The sequence below is a fragment of the Strix uralensis genome, chromosome 12 (genome assembly GCF_047716275.1).
Source record: "Strix uralensis isolate ZFMK-TIS-50842 chromosome 12, bStrUra1, whole genome shotgun sequence".
Lineage (NCBI taxonomy): Eukaryota > Metazoa > Chordata > Aves > Strigiformes > Strigidae > Strix > Strix uralensis.
In genome coordinates this window covers 25,310,110-25,325,526 of record NC_133983.1, presented here as the reverse complement: position 1 = coordinate 25,325,526, position 15,417 = coordinate 25,310,110, and the positions used below count along the sequence as shown (strand labels likewise).

The window sequence follows — 15,417 nt, the reverse complement described above, 5'->3', positions numbered from 1 at the left end:
CGACCGCGCGGCCCCGCTCCCCTTCTCTCTGCTGCTCCCTCGGCTCGCACCGGCTCCTCCTCCAGCACCGTCCCGGACAGGGAGGGGCCGCTGCCCGCAGCCTCACTGCCCGCCCCTGGGGCTCCTCCAGCCCGGCCCACGCTCCCCCCCCCCCCGCGGTAACTCTAGCGAGCAGCACCGGGATTAAGGCCAGGCAGCGTGTCCTCAGTGCAGCCTCTGGAAGAGGGCAAGAGGCAGCAGCACTGACCGTTATTGCCGTAGATCGCCCCCAGCACTTGTTCACGGGCGGCACCGGCGCTGCCGTTCCGCGCTTTGCGCTCCGAGCACCCGCCGACAGCGCGCACGGAGTGGGGGCGGCACTTCCCGAGCATGACCCCGGGCTACAGTTCCCGGCTTTAACCACAGGGTGGCAGCACAGAACACGGCAAACAGCCGCGCCGTTCCGCCAGCCCGGCCCCGCGCTGCAGTACCGACATTTGCCCGCCGGGCGGCGCCATCGCCCCATCCCGCCCCTCGGAGCAGTTCCCGGCAGCAGAAATGACGCCCGCAGCAGCCCCCTTCTACCATCCCAACGCGGCAACTGCTCCCCGGGCGGACAGGGCTCGCGTTCCCCGGCCCCGGCAGCGCCGGCAGCGCGGCAGCAGACACTGCAGAGAGAGTTTTCACCCCGGCGGCAGCACAGCAGGTGCTGAAGGCAGCAGGGCACAGACGGAAAGCTGCTTTGTGCCAGGGCGGCGGCCGCGCTCAGCAGCAAACAGCACGGCCGAGCAGAGCCGGTGCCAGCGGCGGAGCTGCACAGCACCGATGACACCCTGGGGACCCGCGGGCTCTGCGGGGCTGTTTGCACCTTTCCTCACCTCTGGGCTACCGGTGCTCTGCTCTCCTCCCCCGGCATCCACACGAGGCTCCCTGGGCAGGGCCTGTCCCTTCGAGAAGAGACGCCGCACAAAGTTCCTCCCCAGCCTGCCCTCCAGCGCGCAGCGAGCCGTGCGGCAGGGAAAGCAGAGAGGCCCGTTGGGCTGGGAGATGTCCTCAGCAGGGACCGCAGAGCCCGGGAGGGTCCGTCTTTGCTCCGGGCAGCCGCGGAGCCCTGTGCTCCTTGCCGCTCCCACCAGCGAGCACTTTGCTGCCTGCAACACGCAATACTTGGTCGGCTGGAGGGGCTCTTCTGCCACTGGGTCAGGCGAGCAGCTCAGTGCCTTCGGCTGCCTGATTCACCTCCTTAAAACACGCACTTCAACCCTCGCTTTCTTTAATTGAGACCCCTCTAGCTATCTCCTGGCCTGCCAGCCATTTTCAGCTAGCAACACAGCCAACATACAGTGCTGGTGGAAATCGAGCAGTCATCTTGCTTTGATGGCAAAAGGCTTTTGTAACTCGGATGTCTGACCTGTCAGCAGGACTGCAAGGCAAGAAATATGCCTTTACTCGAACAAGCAAGACACCGGCCAAATAGCTGTGCACAGCCATACGCGGCTGCCTGGGACCGACACCTTTTTCTGCTAAAACCAGAGCACAGCTCCCTCGGGAAGAGCCATCGGCAGCGCAGAACGTCCCTCCGCTTGCCCTGCGCCTGGTGCCCGGAGAACAGCCTCTTCCTCTGACTGGAGGGGGCAGCGGCCTGTTGCGTACCAGCCCCTCGCCCCCGAGAAAGCGGCTGCCTGTAGCAGCGGCAGAACCGCTGCTGCCCAAAGGGGAGAGGAAGGACTTGGGCTAAAGCCTTCCAGGCTGCCTGTGTCCCACGCGCAGTCGATGGCCTCGGCAGCCCAGACACAGGGCAAAGCCGACAGAAGGAACCTAAGAAGGAACCCCAGGGTGTGTAGCAGCTTCTGCAACAACCGTACTTTCCCAGCCCACCTGGGCAGAGGAAGGGGCAGGAGAAGGGCCGGCGGGTCCCTTCAGAGGCAGAACGGCTGCAGATTGTGCCGGGGCCGTTTAGCTCTTTCTCTTTGGCAGAGTTATGTCCCAGAGGTCGGCAGACGGGTCTGCGGGCACAGTGTGAGCACTGCTGCTTACAGAGCAACAGGCACTAGAAAGCAGCAGTGAAGAACGAGGACGGCCCATCGGGATGGTGGCAATAACAAGGAGAGACTAAAGCATCAGCCGGGCAGGGCTGGCAACTCACCTCATGTCATGGTTTGAGCCCAGCTGGACAGTGAGCACCACACAACTGCTCACTCACACCCCCCACCAGCGGGACAGGGAGAGAACGGGAAGGGGAAAGTGAGAAAACTCGTGGGTTGAGATACAAATAGTTTAATAAAAGAAAAAACCACCACCCGCCCACCACACACCCACCTTTTGTGGGGGAGAAAAACCTCACGGGGGGGGGGGGGGGGGGGAGGAACCTGGGGCGGACACAGCAGGGGGGTCTGCGTGTGGGTAGAAACGCACGTGGGGGGACGCGGGTGGGGATAACCCACAGCAGATCACTCACCTGAGGACAACCTCAACAGATGAGCCACTCTGGAGAACTGACCCTCAGTGGATAATCCACACCAGAGAACCCCCAGCAATGCCCCTCAAACAGCCGGCGTCTCACCCCAAATTGAGTCTGGGTTTTTTGCCTTTCTGTAATACAAAAATTGGGTTTTTTGCTTTTCCAAAATATTCCATTTTGGTTTTTTTCATTCAAGCCCCACCACGCAACAGCCCCGCCCGTCTGGGCATAGGCATGCAAGAGGCACCAACAGCCTATGCGGAGGACAGCCTGCGCACCGATGGGGAGCGCAGACAGGAACAGCGACTCCCGACTACCCTGCCACGGGCACCTGTCCTAACACCCAAGCCCTTGGAGACTCCGATCTCTAGCTTCCTGACACCTTCCCCATGAGCACCGTCACTACCAACCGTACCCTGCCTGTAGCATCTTGGCCTGTTGGTGCTCCCCCAGGGCACATCCACAGCCCCGTGCCTCAGCACAAAAATCTCTGGAGAGGTGTCAGACTTAGTCTGAACGAGGCAGATCAACAGCACCTTCCATTTGCTGCTGATCAACTCCATGGAGCACCCACCAGCTCTTGGTACCTCAAAGGCCTGACAAAACACAAAGGAATGCTGGGCCTTCAGCTTGGCAGAGGAACAGGAATCCATATAGGGGACTGGGAGAAGAGGAGAGGGACGGGGAGACAGACAGGGGAATGGAAAGAGGGATTTAGGGGGCCTTTGAGGAGTGTTTGGGGGCCAGTAGGAGCTTTGAGGAAGGGTATGGGAGAGTTTGGGAGCTGTTGGCAGCTTCAAGGCACCAGCTGGGCAGCCTGGGGCAGACTTCAGGGGTATTTGGGACCTGCAAGGCCACTGCAGATCCACTGCAAGCAGCAGTGAAAACAACAGTACAGCGAGGCCTGTGCTGGTCGTTATCAGCATCCCGTGGTGCTGACGGCTGCAGTCTCTGTTGTGGCATAACTTTGTCAGCCAGAGCTTTCTGGGGGGAGGCAGAGTAAAGTCCACGACCCCCATGGCTCCCGCAATGCCGACAGCCACACACAGCAGCTGAGGTACTGGCACCCACGGGCACACTGCCCCCCAGCCCGGGGCAGTCCCTCGCCAGCTCTAACTGCCCGCTTTCCTGCCTCCCTCCACCCTGCAAGGGCATTTCAGATGCCCTCTCGGACTGTCCCTTCAAACCACCCAACCATGCAACCCTGTGCCAGCACGACCACTGAGCCCTAAAAGCCCTGACCAGCGCAAATTACCTTCTCCTCTTCTTCAGGAGCGCTGCGGCCAGAGTAAAGCAGCAGGCACTCGGGATGGCCTTGAAGCTTGGGGCAACTTTCTCGCCTGTGGTAGCTCACGGCCCTGGATGTGACAGTTGTGACTCCAGAACTGCAGAACAGTTTGAGGTGGGAACGGAACTCTTGCAGGTCATCTGATCCAACCACTTCCTGCTCAAGCAGGGCCACCTACAGCCAGCTGCCCAGGACCATGTTCAGATGACTTCTGAACATCACCAAGGTGGGAGACTCCACAGCCTCTCCGGGCAACCTCTGCCAGTGCTCCATCACTGACACAGTGAAGAGTGTTTCCTACTGTTCAGAGGCAACCTTCTGTGCTTCAGCTTGTGCCCATCGTCTTTTGTCCCTTCACTGGGCACCAATGAAAACAGCCTGACTCCATCTTCTTCACACTCTCCCTTCAGTTATTTATACACATTGATAAGATATCCCCCATACACACCCCGAGTTGTCTTCTCTCTAGGCTGAAAAGTCCCAGCTCTCTGAGGCTCTTCTCATGTGAGAGATGCTCCAATCCTTTTGTCACTTCAGTGGCCCTTCACTGGACTCTCCAGTATGTCCGTGCCTCTCTTGTACTGGGGAGTCCAAAAGACCTCCTGCGCTACAGACAACAGCCCAGTTAACCTTTCCCACCCAAAAATTCCAGATTCCCTGACACAGGGAAGAAGCCCCAGATAGTAAGCAAATGGCCCCCAAAGAACTGAGTAATGCACCAGAAATGCTAGTGCAACCTCAGAGTCCCTGGAAAAGCTACCAAGACAAAAAAAAAATATGGCTCCACAGCCCCATGATAGCTCTGGGAACACTTCAGAAAATCCCCAGAAGCAACAGGTGTGGTCCTAGAGAACCCCCCCAAGGAGACAGAGCCTACCTCCCAGCATTTAGAGGACTAGGAACATCTATCTCCTACAGCAGGTCACAGTAGTGGCACCAAGGAGCTTTTGTGCTCATCCTAAATGATCTATAGCATGACATTCTTTAATTAGCCCTAACAGGATTACCTGGTATCTGTCAAACATGTACTATGCATCCTGAAATGTGCTGTATTAAAAAAAAAAAAAACCAAACCAAACCCAACAAAAACCCCATACACAAGTGTCTATCTCTGCTATCAAAGTTGTTTGAATTGATCACTTCCATACAGCAGTATAATCAATACGCAGATTTCCAAGGCACCTTAAATTTCTCAGTGATGTTCATTACCAACAACTTGTAGTTCTGAAGTGAGAGGATAATGCTATGAATTGTACTGGAGGAGCAAGCATGTGCCTAATCTGTGCTGCAGCGTTAGAATGCATGATTGGGGTGGCATTAATAAGCTATTTCCACAGTGATTCCACTCAAAGTTTCTTCACCTCTTTTGCTTTTTGCACTTCATGCCAACACAGCATTCAAGGATCTGATTGCAAACTTGGCCATTCCAGGGAAAGCACTAAGAACTCTATCAACAAATGAAGTGCCTGCTTAAGCCTTTTACAACAGAACTGCTGCGGTCGCTCCGCTCTTGGAGAACTTTTATGTCAAAATTTAAAACATCAAGAGAAGTCTAAAAACACACACAACTGCACAAAAACTTCAAAAGAAGTCAGTCAAGCAATTCGGGAAGAAAGAGAGGGAATTTAGTTTCTACTTTGTTCTATTCGTACAAATTAAGAACTGAGATTCTTAAAGATTTAAAGCATTGACAACAAGTGAACTATTATCAATGAACAAAGACATTTTTGACAATTCATCTTTTAATAGAAAGTACTTATATTTTTAAAACAATGTTGAGAACAGCACAGCTCAGCTGTAAATTTGCAATCTGACAAGTATCTCATGGCATTTCTCATGCTTTTTTTTGGTTTTGTGGTGTAAGAAACTCAGAAGAAAATCCTCCTCCCATTACAGAAAAACAGCAGACAGGAAGACAGCTAAACTCATCAGCCAAGGATTTTCAAATTACCTATATGCTGCACAGTAGGCAAATACTCAATCATCTACCCCCCCCCACCCTCCAGATCTCTCAAAAATAATGTCTCAGTGCTTTGGATTAAATGATGACCAACTGAATTGATTTTGTCGTCTTGGCAACACTAAATCCAATGACAGATCTCTTTGTTCTTTTTCTGAATCCACCAGCTGATAGCCAAGCATGTTTATAGCACCTCTGCAAACTTCCTGTATTTTCTTTATTTTCTGGAAGGAAAGAACATTTCTCCAGGCCTGTGAAACACTAACTGCATCTCGAGATGTGATTTTGAAGGCTTCTTTTTTTTTTCCTGGTCCCTGTCCATGTGTGATATTATAGATCCAGCTTTTGAGCATGGGGGTCAAACTAAGATCTGCAAATTTATACATTTCAGAGATTTCTGATAATGGATCTCTGACCAGATCTTCAAAACGGATCATTAAATAGCGATCTTTAAGGAAATTAGGTGGTTTTAGGGTAGCTGTTTCATAAATCTGAACATGACTTCTACAAATCTCTTGCATTACTTTGTATTTGCTGTCTTCCACTTTAGTGCCATTGGTACTCAAAACAATTCCATTGTCACGGGCTAAGGCTTTGACCGATTGTTCCCGTGACTTGACAACTGCCCTGGGGTCACGGACCAAGTGAATAATTTTGAGATTCAGGGATGGATCAGTGAGAAGGGGGTAGAGGACCTTCAAGTCAAAGAATCGAACCTCCTTGATGACAACATGGCTGTAAGTTTTACAGGCTTCCTCCACTTTGCTGAATGGGTACCGTCCACAAAGAGTCTTGCATGCCATTTCACTGGTTATGTCAGTACGTTGAAAGGAGTCACAAGCAGGAGCTGAACACAGAGCCCGACTCACTGCCCACTGGAAAAGATCGGATAAGTTTCTTTTCCAAGGCATGTAAGCATCAAATACAGACATGTCACACAAAAAGACCGACCTTACTAGGTCCCGCACTGCCATGTGCAAGACCTTGGCACTGTTCTGGTACATTGTAACCCACACATGCCACGCGGGCTCCATCAGGTAGAAGACGCTGGGGTGCTGGCTGAAAAGTTGACCGACAAAAGAAGATCCTGACCGCCAGGAGGAGAGAATAAGGATGTGGACTTGAGATGGTTTCTCCTCAGACTGAGGCATGAAGCTACTGTAGCGAGCATACATGAAGAGTAAGAATCCAGTCTGAACCATAACAAAAAGTATAACGATTGTGCTAGGAATCCGAATCCTTGCCATTCTCACCAAGGAAAAGCAATTTAAAAAGCTGAAAAAGAGAAGGAAAATGTTGGTGAACCATTGTTCCTCTGGCACAGTAATGATATAACTTACACAATAAAAACTCCTGCAGTAGTAAAACTTTTCTTCAAATATGCATGTATTTGGCACTATTTGCTTTCTTAATCAGTGGCACTGGGAGACGATCATCTGCAGGTGACAGGTGTTGGAAACTGAAAGAAAGTAATGCATGACAGCAAGATCACAGCAGAAATAAGCTTGGAGCAAACGTCTGATGCTGAAGGAAATCTTGGGTTGATGCAGCTCAACTGTTGGAAAAAAAAAAATCTACAAAATACACAAAGCCCTCAGCTTGAATTCTGCTAAACACTGCTGAGGGAAAAAACCCTTTCTGAATCGCTCCACTGTATTTCCATTTCAGTCTAACAAGGGCTTCTATCCCTTAAAAGGAGTAGACAGGAACATCAGTAACTGTGGCTACAGAAATAAAAATCATCTTAACTAATGTGAGCACTGTGCCCTGCAGTGATGGTAGGGTGCTACACCAATTGATGCTTCCGCACAACCCTCTATTTTCCAAATTGCAGGAGATGGGTGAAAACTCTCAACCTGAAGCTGCAGCTGGCAAGAAATGTTAACATGAAAAAGCAACTGATGTGTGTGTCTTTGGGCTGGAGTGCATACACACCATGACTGAATACCCTGAGTTTGCATTTACAGAATTATCCATTTGTGAGTTAGAATTAGTCTGCATGTTACTCCTGGAAGTAGTAGAAGCCCAAGTGGGCTTCTCTTTTACTTTGAAGTCAAAGTTCAAGCCACATGCATTCCTCACAACTTTTTACTAGAGGTTTTTGGCACCTACTCCTCTGTGCTCTCGCTTTTGCAGATTCCACCTGTAAGCAGTCAGTGTATGTTAGCAGGCGCAGTATTAGGAAAGTCTCATGTATGAAGATCATCTCTAGAGTTTTACATATAAGCATTTGCTATCTAGCTGCATTTAGACAATTTTTTTCTTGTTACAGTGAAAGGTACATATATCAACACACTTTGGACTCCTGAAAGTAAACCATGAAGACTTAATGAATACAGACACATGCTCATTTGCCATAATAAATGCATTACATTCTTAGTGCTAGCCTAATGAAACATGAAAAAGACTATTAATTAGTATGAAAAGCTGAAATAAATGGTGAATGAAAGACTAGAAATAGCCAGTTTTGACTCCTTCCACTGCATAAATGTCTCTTCACGATATAAAGAAATGCATTCTATCTTAAATGAACACAATTTTGCTACTCAACTTTTGTTTTTAAGCCAAGAAAAACAGCAGAAATATGAAAAAGGAAAGTAGGAAAATAAGAAAAAGCAGTCAATAAAAGCATCTACCTTCGGTATCATACAGTATCTTGTAAGGAGAGTAAGGCAAATGAGTAAGGTACTAACCTGCTTGTGGAAGTTTTCTGCCATAGTATCATCTCTCGCTTGTTAGACACAGAATCATAGAACCATTTAGGTTGGAAAATACCTTTTAAGATCATCGAGTCCAACCATAAACCTAACACTGCCAAATCCACCACTAAACCACATCTCTAACTGCCACATTTACAGATCTTTTAAATACCTCCAGACCCATCACATCAGGAGAGATGCTGGAGCTGAGTAAGGCAACCCAATACGCTCCACGTACAACCACCAGTGCAACTAAAAAAAGGTAACGGGTGATAGTAGTAGACAACTCTCTTCTCAGAGGTACAGAGGCACCCATCTGCCAACCTGACACACTCCCTAGAGAGGCGTGCTGCTTACCAGGGGCTCATATCAGGGACGTCACCAAGAGACTGTTGAGCCTCGTACAGTCCGCTATTAGCTGCTGCTGTTGTTTCACATGGGCACCACTGATACAGCCAGAAGCAGTCTGAGGAGTATCAAGAAGGACTACAGAGCCCTGGGAGCAGTGGTAAGGGACTCTGGAGCGCAGATAGTTTATTCATCAATCACCCTGGTCAAAGGGAAGGGGTCTGAAAGGGCCAGTCAAATCTGGCAAATTAACAATTGGTTTTGGGACTGGTGCCACAGCCAGGGGTTTGGCTACTTAGACCATGGGACTCATTTTGAGAAATCTGGTCTACTGGGGGCTGATGGGGTCCATCTGTCAGAGAAGAAGAAGAGCACCTTTGGTCATAGGCTTCCCAAGCTGGTAAAGAGAGCTTTAAACCAAAGTTGCCAGGGGAGGGGAACTTCAATCCATCTCACTCCTACCAGTTCAATGCCAGTGCCAGCAAAACATGCCCAGAGCCTGGAGAGGGATCACAGGGCAGCAGGAGAGCACCTGAAGAGCAGCACAAGGAATTCTATCCAGTAAATCAACTTCATCAGGGCCCAACTTAAACGCCTCTACACAAACACATGTTGCATGGGGAATAAACAAGAGGAGCTGGAGAGTGCGCACACCTGCAAGGCTACGATCTTATTAGTACCACAGAGATGTGGTGGGACCTGGGTCCTATGACTGGAGTGTTGGAACGGAAGGATACAGGCTCTTTAGGAAGGACAAGCAGGGGAGAGGAGGAGGGGGCATCGCCCTCTGTCAATGACCTGTTGAAATGCATTGAGCTCTGCCTGGGGAGGGATGAAGAGCCGACTAACAGCTTATGAGTCAGGATTAAAGGGAGGGCAGGGACAGGAGACATTCTAGTGGGGATCTGCTACAGGCCACCCGACAAGGAAGACCGAGCAGATGAGGCCCTCTACAGACAGATAGGAGCAGCCTTGCGTTCACAAGCCCTGGTCCTCACGGGGGACTTCAACCACCCTGATATCTCTTGGAGGGACAACACTGCAGCACATAAGCAATACATGAGGTTCCTGGAATGTGTGGATAATAACTTCCTTTTCCAAGTGATAGAGGAGCCAATAAGAAGAGGTGCTATGCCAGACCTTGTTCTCACCAACAAGGCAGGGCTGGTGGGGCGTGTGAAGCTCAAGGGCAGCCTTGGCTGCAGTGACCATGAAATGGTGTTCAAGATCCTTAGGGCAGCAAGGAGGGCATACAGCAAGCTCGCTACCCTGGATTTCAGGAGAGCAGACTTTGGCCTCTTTAGGGATCTGCTTGGCAGCGTAACATGGGATAAAGCCCTAGAGAGAAGAGGGGCCTAAGAAAGCTGGTGGATATTCAAGGATCTCCTCCAAGCTCAGGAGCAACACATCCCAACAAAGAGGAAGTCAAGTAAGAATGTCAGGAGGCCTGCATGGATCAACAAGAAGCTCCTGGACAAGCTCAAACATAAAAAGGAAGCCTACAGAGGGTGGAAGCAAGGACAGGTAGCCTGGGAGGAATACAGAGAAACTGTCCAGGTAGCCAGGGAGCAGGTTAGGATGGCCAAAGCCCTGACAGAATTGAATCTGGCCAGGGATGTCGAGGGCAACAAAAAAAGCTTTTACATGTGCATTGATGATAAAAGTAAAACTAGGGAAAATGCGGGACCTCTCTGGAAGGAAAAGGGAGACTTGATCACCTCGGATATGGAGAAGCCTGAGGTACTCAATAACCTTTTTGCCTCAGTCTCCACCAGCAAGGGCTCCAACCACACTGCCCAAGATGCAGAAGGCAAAGGCAGGGACTGGGAGAATGAAAAATCGCCACTGTAGAAGAATATCAGGTTCAAGAACATCTAAGGAACCTGAAGGTGCACAAGTCTATGGGACCTGACAAGATGCATCCATAGGTCCTGAGGAAACTGGTGGGTGAAGTGGCTCAGCCACTATCCATCATATTTGAGAAGCTGTGGCAGTCAGATGAAGTTCCCACTGTCCACAAAAAGGGAAACATAACTCCCATTTTTAAAAAGCAAAAAAGAGGAAGACCCAGGGAACTACAGGCCAGTCAGTCTCACCTCTGTGCCCAGAAAGATCATGGAGCAGATCCTCGTGGAAACTATGCTAAGGCACATGGAAAATAAGGAGGTGACTGGTGACAGCCAACATGGCTTCACTAAGGGCAAATCCTGCCTGACAAATCTGGTGGCCTTCAACAGTGGGGTTACAGTGTTGGGGGATAAGGAAAGAGCAACTGATATCATCTACCTGGACTTGTGCAAAGCATTTGATACTGTCCTGCGCTGCATCCTTGTCTCTAAATTGGAGACACATAGATTTGACGGATGGACCACTCGGTGGGTAAGGAATTGGCTGGATGGTCACACTCAAAGAGTTATGGTCAATGGCTCCATGTCCAAGTGGAGAGCAGTGACGAGTGGTGTCCTCAGTGGCTGGTGTTGGGATCAGCGCTGTTCAACATCTTTGTTGGCGACATGTACAGTGGGATCAAGTGCACCCTCAGCAAGTTTGCCAACAACACCAAGCTGTGTGGTGCGATTGAGACATTGGTGGGAAGGAATGCCATCCAGAGGGACCTTGACAAGCTTGAGAGGTGGGCCCATGCAAACCTCATGAAGTCCAACAAGACCAAATGCAAGGTCCTGCCCATGGGTCGAGACAATCCCAAGCACAAATACAGGCTGGGCAATGAGAGGATTGAGAGCAGCCCCAGGGAGAAGGACTTGGGGGTGGGAAATTGAATATGAGCCAGCAATGTGCACTCACAGCCCAGAAAGCCAACTGTATCCTGAGCTGCATCGAGAGAAGCGTGGCCAGCAGGTCCAGGGAGGGGATTCTCCCCCTCTACTCCGCTCTCGGGAGACCCCCCTGCAGTGCTGGGTCCAGCTCTGGGGCACCAACACCAGAAGGACGTGGACCTGCTTGAGCGGGGCCAGAGGAGGCCACCGAGATGCTCGGGGGCTGGAGCACCCCCCCTGTGGGGACAGGCTGAGAGTTGGGGGGGTTCATCTGGAGAAGACTCCAAGGAGAACTTAGAGCAGCCTCCCCATACTTAATGGGGCTACAGGAAAGATGGCGAGGGACTCTTTGTCACAGAGTGTAGTGACAGGATGAGGGGTAACAGTTTTAAACTGAAAGAAGTTAGACTTAGATTACATATAAGGAAGAAATTCTTTACTGTGAGGGTGGCAAGACACTGCAACAGGCTGCCCAGAGAAATTGTGGATGCCTCCTCTCTGGAAGGGTTCAAGGCCAGGCTGGACGGGACTTTGAGCAACCTGGGCTAGTGAAAAGTGTCCCTATTTCACCATACAGTCTGTTTCTGTAGCTTAGCAACAGCACTTATTTATCTCTCAAACTACAGTTATCACCGAGTTTTCACTGGTTGTGCTGTTGTCCTGGTTTTGGCTAGGATAGAGTTAACTTTCCTTGGGCTGGGAGGGAGCACAGCTGGAGGGCCAGGCCTGGATTGGTCATTGGAGTATTCCATATAATGTGACATTATGCTTAGTATATGAAGGAGGCATGTGCTCTCTCATTTCCGTTTCTAGTTGGCAGGGTGGGATCTTTGGTGCGGTCTGGATCACTGCTGGGGGCGGGCTGTATACTGGTCGCCGGGTGGTGAGCAACTGCATTGTGTATTACCTGTTTGGATTTCCTATTGTTACTGTTGTTTTATTACTACTACTAAAATGTTTTTTTTAATTCAACCTATGAATTCTCCTTTTATTGTCCCTTCCCTATTTCACCAGGGATGGGGGGGGAAAAGTAAGCAACTGGCTGTGTGGTGATTGCCTACCAGCTGAGTTCAAACCATGACAGCTGTTCATTGAGGCAAGGCCCTTTCCTCCAGTGGTTCCACATTCTCATCAACTCTGAGCAAATGTCTGTGACATATGACTGCAATAGCACCTCCTGGGATGAAACCCATGGCCCCCTAAGCCTGTCTTGTATAGTCCCAATGCTTATCAGACACTCTGCCAAGCCATTTCAGTCTGCTAGCCTGGAAGAAAGTGAGCCACTTTTTTTTCTTCACCTAGCTCTTTAGCACCGAAACAACTCAGCACAGCACAGATGAGCACTGGAGCTAGAAGAAGGTAGGGAACAAAAAGGCATAGATGTTAAAAGAGAGTGGGGGAGTCCCAGACCACGGTTGGCAACAGAACACAGCTTGAGCCATGCACACAGGTCTTCAAATTAATCAGTATTATACCTTTTGACCATCTACCACGTAATCATGCCACAAAATCATTTACATGGATTTTTCAGGTGGAGTCATGCTAGGCCTCCCCTGTGATCAGTCTCTCAAGCAGGGTCACTACTGGGTCACTGCTCGCATTACACAGGCACATAGCTAACTGCCAACCTTATAAAACATAAATGAACAGTGAAAGGGATAAACTTGCACAACTTCTGTGAAACAAACTAAAAAAAACCCCCACATCTTTCTCATGAAGCTGGTACAATTCTTTTGTAATTTCCAAATGGCAATTAAAGGACCCTGGTTTGTATCACAAACGATTGAGGTTGACAGGCAGCTCGAGTATGTCATCTGGTCCAACCCCTCCCTGACAAAGCCACCTACAGCTGGTTGCCCAAGACCATGTCCTGACAGTTTTTGAGGTGGGAGACTCCACAACCTCTCTGAGCAACCTGTCAGTGCTCCATCACCTGTACAGCAAAAAAGTGTTGCCTGATATTCAGAGGAACCTCCTGTATTTCCATTTGGGCCCATTGACTCTGGTCCTGTCACTGGGAACCACTGAAAACAGCCTGATTCCATCTTCTTTACACTCTCCCTTCAGATATCTATAAACATTGATAAGATCTCCCAGTATCAGCCTCTCCTCCAAGTTTCCTACCATCAGCAAACTTGCTGAGTGTATACTCTTCCCATCCTCCAGATCATTAATGACTGGATCCTGTACTGACCCCTGGGGTACACAACCAGTTACTGGCCTTCAACTAGACTTCGTTCCACTGACCACCACCCTGTGGGCCTGGACTTCCGCTAGTTTTCAATCCACCTCACTGACCGCTTATCCAGCCCATACTTCACCAGCTCCTCTATACAGTAACCTTTACTGTTTTCACTTCAAGATCCTTTTTTTTTTTAAATAGCAAAATGGAACAAAAAACCCCCCTGTACGTATATTTCCATATTCCTGAGAGGATAGTAACAAAATAACAAGTATAACAGAATGCTCATAAATAACCTTGTTTTTCAGGGTCAGGTTCATAAGCAAATTCAAAGCCACAAAAAGAGCCTACCTTCTCACAAGACCCAGATGTCAATATATTCACTCAAATAGCTACTACTATATTCAGGCAGACAAGTGTGGAAAAAATAGCCCGGAAAAAATAGCCCAGAAAAAATAGCCCAGTGTCCCCTTTCTGCTCCAGCAACAGTGTCTGGACAGCAAACAAATATGTCGCCAACTTTTGGCAGTGGGATGGGGGGGGTTGGGGTGTCTGTGAACCAAATACATTGCAAGTTGGCTTTTGTTTTTGCTGCACAATCAATATGAAAGCTGTACTTTAAAGGGAACTGAAGAATGACAGGTGTAGTCTGGTCTATCAACTGATACCTTGGCACTGCACTAAACCATGAAATGTTTACTATGGAATTATTGGGCCCCTGGCGTAGCTCCAAGATCTCCTGATTGGGATCCGAATGAGTCCTGACTCCATACGGCACCAATTATTTTTTTTAGAGCACCATATTTTGTGTGCTAATTTGCCCACAATAATTCAAGAAAATATAGCAGAATACAGTAAGATCAAGCACAGGGAAAGTCAATGACTCCTGTAAAAGGAATACGGAAGTGGCTATCACTCAGCCTGGAAGAGCGGCTCCCTGGACAGGAAAATCACAATGGGCCTGGAGACAGCAACTGCAAAAACACTCTCACAACTGCTCAAAACAGGAAAATTGGGAGAATTCAATTAAATGATCACTCATGACAAAACCTTTTTGTACACTGCATAAAAACGTGAAACTCTGCCTCAAAATGCTATGGCAGCAAGAGTATACAAGAATTCAACAAATGACTACATCAATTTAAAGTAACTAATGGAAGGAGAGCCTCTCAAGGACAGCTAAATGAAAAGATGAGGCTACAGCTAGTGGCTTAGCAATTCCCTAAACTATAGATGGCCCGAGGTATCTGTCTGCATTTGGGAGGTATACTAGGAGAAATCACATTTCCTGTATTATGTAATTTTTTTTCCTTAGCAGTCCACTACTTGCTACTGTCAGGCACAAAAGCAGATAGATAAACTTTTGTTTTAATTCAGCATGGCCATTCTTCACAGATAAAATCTGCTTCATTCAAGCAGCGAATTTCTTCATATTATGTCACCAGAAGCATCTATGAGTTTCTCTAAACTGTGAGGACTATCAGCAATCCAGCAGCCTGCACTAACACTTTGCCAAACAGAGCTGAAGAAAGAATCTGAGCAAAAGTGGAAGAGCAGTTGCATTTGCTAGTTCAAGGAGTTATCCTGAAACAGATTCTATGCCTGAAAGCCAGCGAGCCATAACTACCTCAAACCTTTTTCTCATCTGCAAAGTATTAGCCATTTTCTGCACAACTGCATTCTGCAGCTCCTCACAGTCTAACCCCATTACATAGCTTTTAGA

General features: G+C 49.0%; 1 protein-coding gene across 1 annotated transcript; it reads right to left on the bottom strand.

Annotated features, from left to right (window-relative positions):
- Positions 1-5,452: 5,452 nt before the first annotated feature.
- On the bottom strand, positions 5,453-9,346 carry LOC141948807 (carbohydrate sulfotransferase 5-like). Its single transcript, XM_074881695.1, has 2 exons — positions 8,382-9,346; positions 5,453-6,963 (listed from the first exon to the last, which is right to left on the bottom strand). The coding sequence occupies exons 1-2, from the start codon at positions 8,474-8,476 to the stop codon at positions 5,754-5,756; spliced, it is 1,305 nt and encodes a 434-aa protein (XP_074737796.1). The 5' UTR covers positions 8,477-9,346; the 3' UTR covers positions 5,453-5,753.
- Positions 9,347-15,417: the final 6,071 nt, after the last annotated feature.